At 42.4% G+C, this 3,716-nt stretch overlaps 1 protein-coding gene across 1 annotated transcript; it reads left to right on the top strand.

Annotated features, from left to right (window-relative positions):
* The first annotated feature begins 2,360 nt into the window (after nt 1-2,360).
* Nucleotides 2,361-3,302, top strand: LOC127229542 (olfactory receptor 2B2-like). The gene has a single exon (XM_051194623.1). It carries the CDS (start codon nt 2,361-2,363, stop codon nt 3,300-3,302), a length of 942 nt encoding a protein of 313 aa, XP_051050580.1.
* The last annotated feature ends 414 nt before the right edge of the window (nt 3,303-3,716 follow it).

Below are 3,716 nucleotides of genomic sequence, written 5' to 3' on the forward strand. Positions count from 1 at the left end.
GTTCCCCACGTTTGTAAAAGCAATCAAGAAATATCTCTCAAACACAGTGATCAGCGCACTGAAGTGTAATGGACATGACTCCAGGACCACACTCTCTGGGCATCACCGATGCATCCTGTTCACCATCCAGTTCACCCTGACTGGAGACCTCAGGGCTCCCAGCCAGCAGAGATAAAGACTGGAATTCACTTCACCTGAACAACTGTATGCCTAAGAAGTATAAGGGAGTGGCATTATACTTGTGCCTTTAAATTAATTCTGTTTGAAAGCCAGGCTTTATGGAAGTGAACACAATTCTTTCTGTCTCTTGTGCTTAAATTGGAGGTAAGTTCAATATATGAGTCATTTCTAAATAAACTCACATTAGGATTTGAGCATGAGATGATATTGTCATCTCGGTGGGGACCATGGCCTTCACAGCAGGTCAGCTTTCCCTTCTGTTTGCTGCTCAAACAGATCTGGGCTCTCAGGAAAGCAACCTAAGTTAGAGGATCATAAACCAAACCTCTTCCTTCAGGGTTCTTCTTTTTAAAGAGTGAACTTTATGTAAAACTTCCCCTTTTTAGCATACAGGAGGGGGAAGACTCCTACTATTGTTTAGCTACATAATTTAGAAAAAAATATATTTGAAAGACCCTCTCATAAAGATATAAGGTACTTTGGAAATCATAAAATAATGATGTGTCACAGGAAAAGGAAATGTGAATGAGTTTGAGTACAGTATGGAATACATGAAACAAAGCATCAAAAATTAAAAATAAAAATCTATGTAAAGCGACTGAGAAATGGGTCAGCAGACAAATGCCTCATCAAACGTATTTGAGGACCTTAATTCAAAACCACAGGAACTTCATTAGGCTGAGCATATGGAGCTCTCAGAATGCCAGTGCTTCTATCGAGATGGGAGGCAGAGAGGAGAATCACCTCCACCTGGAGGGCCAGCTAGCCTGTCATATGCGATGTGAACAACAAAAGAGGAATTCTGTCAACCAAGGTGCCCTCTGACCTTCATGTATGTTCCATAGCAGCCTGTGTGCAAACTCACACTCACCAGCACACACACACACACACACACACACACACACACACACAAATCTATTGAAACATTATTTCAGATCTTATTTCTCTGAATCCCTAATAAGTGAGAGGAAGTAAATGTTTTAGAATAAATGGAGGAAAAACCAATACTCATTGCTAATATTTTAATGACTATATATATAAAATATATTTACATATTGATAAATTAAATTTGAAAACATGGTTTTTTTTGTGGATATTTCTTTGGGATACATACTTTTGATGTTGTAGTTGCTATATGACTGCTTGTAAGATACTTAGGATTCTCTCTTCCCTCAACTCAAAATATCCCAGCACTCTACCACCTGTGGCTGAGCACCTGTGCTACTGTGGACCAGACACTGTCAATCAGTTTATACAAAAGATAACGCCCATCCTTGGGGTACCTTTCCTTGGTCCCTGGGATTGAATCTGACTATTTGTAAACTGACCTATTTGGAAATTGAACACTGTAGAAGAGCTCCATGTGAATCTTTTGAGCGCCTCCATCCTTGTATGGCGATGGCTGCTTCGAGCACACCCCTCTGCCTCCATTCACAATCAGGCTGAGTGGGTTGCACCCCTGAGTCTCAACAGGTCAGAATATGCATTTGCATCTTTATCTTATAAATGAGAAGCCTGAGGATCACAGCACAAGAAGCATTCTCAGGGCAATGAAACTAGTTACAGAAGGGGGTTGGGAGTGGATGAGCCAGGCCTGCCAGCTTGATTATCACAGCAGCCAAGTGTCCTGTGTAGATTCTGTGACATGAGCACAAGAGGAAGAGTCTGCTGACACTGTGTCTGAAAACTTACTAGGTAGATACCATAATGTCTGCCCTCATTTGAGGGAAGGGCAGGAATAGTAGGGAAATGAGGTTAAATAATTCCAACAAATGCCCACAACCAGACATTCACTGATTCTGAGGAGACATTTAAGTGAATTCAAATTACAGGAACAATATCTTCATTTCCCCAACAGCAGATATCCATGTAAAAGACCCTGAAAACAACCCATCCACTGAATAGCAAAACACCAAAGCAGCAGCTCTGTCACTGTAGACACTGATGCAGTGCTGTCAGCTTGAAATCACTTTGCTAAAATCTGTTGCAAATCCATAAACACCTCTGAAGGTTTGGCAGACACTTAACTTTTTGTCAATACATTTTCACACTAACAGGGACAGTTTGTACATGCAACATCTGACATCGTCACTTCATAATTAATTGATGCATCTAATTGTTATGTTCACTGGCTTACTAACCGTTTGTGTTCCAGGGACCCGGAGGCTGGACCATTTACCATGAATCTGGCAAATGAGAGCATCTCAGAGGAATTCATTCTCTTAGGGTTTTCAGATCGGCCATGGCTGGAGCTGCCACTCTTTGTGGTGTTTCTGGTGTCCTATATCTTGACCATCTTTGGGAATATGATGATAATTCTTGTGTCCCGCCTGGATTCCAAACTCCACACCCCCATGTACTTTTTCCTCACTAACCTGTCTCTGCTGGACCTGTGTTACACCACGAGCACAGTCCCTCAGATGCTCATCAACATATGCAGCACCCAGAAGGTGATCAGCTATGGTGGGTGCGTGGCCCAGCTTTTCATTTTCCTGGCGTTGGGTTGCACTGAATGTTTTCTCCTGGGCGTCATGTCCTTCGACAGGTTTGTAGCCATCTGTCGGCCTCTCTATTATGCAGTCATCATGCACCAAAGGCGCTGCCTCCAGTTGGCGGCTGCATGCTGGATCAGTGGCTTCAGCAACTCAGTAGTGCAGTCCACCTGGACCCTTCAGATGCCACGATGTGGTCACAAGGAAGTGGATCACTTCCTGTGTGAGATCCCTGCCCTGCTCAAGTTGTCCTGTGTGGACACGACAGCAATTGAAGCTGAACTATTTTTCCTAAGTATTATCTTCCTTTTAATACCTGTGACTCTCATCCTCATATCATATACCTTTATTGTGCAAGCAGTGTTGAGAATCAGGTCAGCTGAAGGTCGGCGAAAGGCATTTGGGACATGTGGCTCCCACCTAATTGTTGTAGTACTTTTTTATGGGACTGCCATCTACATGTATCTGCAGCCCCCGTCCCCTGCCTCCAAGGACCGGGGAAAAATGGTGTCCCTCTTTTATGGGATCGTCACACCCATGCTGAACCCCCTTATCTACACACTTAGAAACAAAGAGGTAAAAGGGGCATTTAAGAGGTTGATGGCAAGAGTCTTCTTTGTCACTAAATAATGAATACAAATGAACTCTATTCATATAAACTTATACAGTCTGATGTGTTATACTTGTTTGCTCCCTATGGAACTCTTTATGGTGATCCTCCTCAAATAAAATCTTTTTGACAGAACCCTATGTTAGTGTTTGCTGCCTTGATATAACCATTTCATGTGCCTTGAGGTGTGTCCTTTTTCAAAAAAAAAATTAAAACTTTGTATTTTTTCTTTGTTGATTTCACATCATGCTTCCCGATACCATTCAGCTCATCATCCCTTCGTATAAGCTCTCTGCCCTTGCAACCTCCTCCCCAAAATAAAATAAAGTGTATTAAAACACGAAACCAAGCAAACAAAAGTCTCAGCATGGGAGCTGTGTGTGACATGGCGTGTCACACAGTGTCCGTTTTAGTCAAGCCCATTTGTCTTTACT

The sequence above is a fragment of the Phodopus roborovskii genome, unplaced genomic scaffold, assembly GCF_943737965.1.
Source record: "Phodopus roborovskii unplaced genomic scaffold, PHOROB, whole genome shotgun sequence".
Lineage (NCBI taxonomy): Eukaryota > Metazoa > Chordata > Mammalia > Rodentia > Cricetidae > Phodopus > Phodopus roborovskii.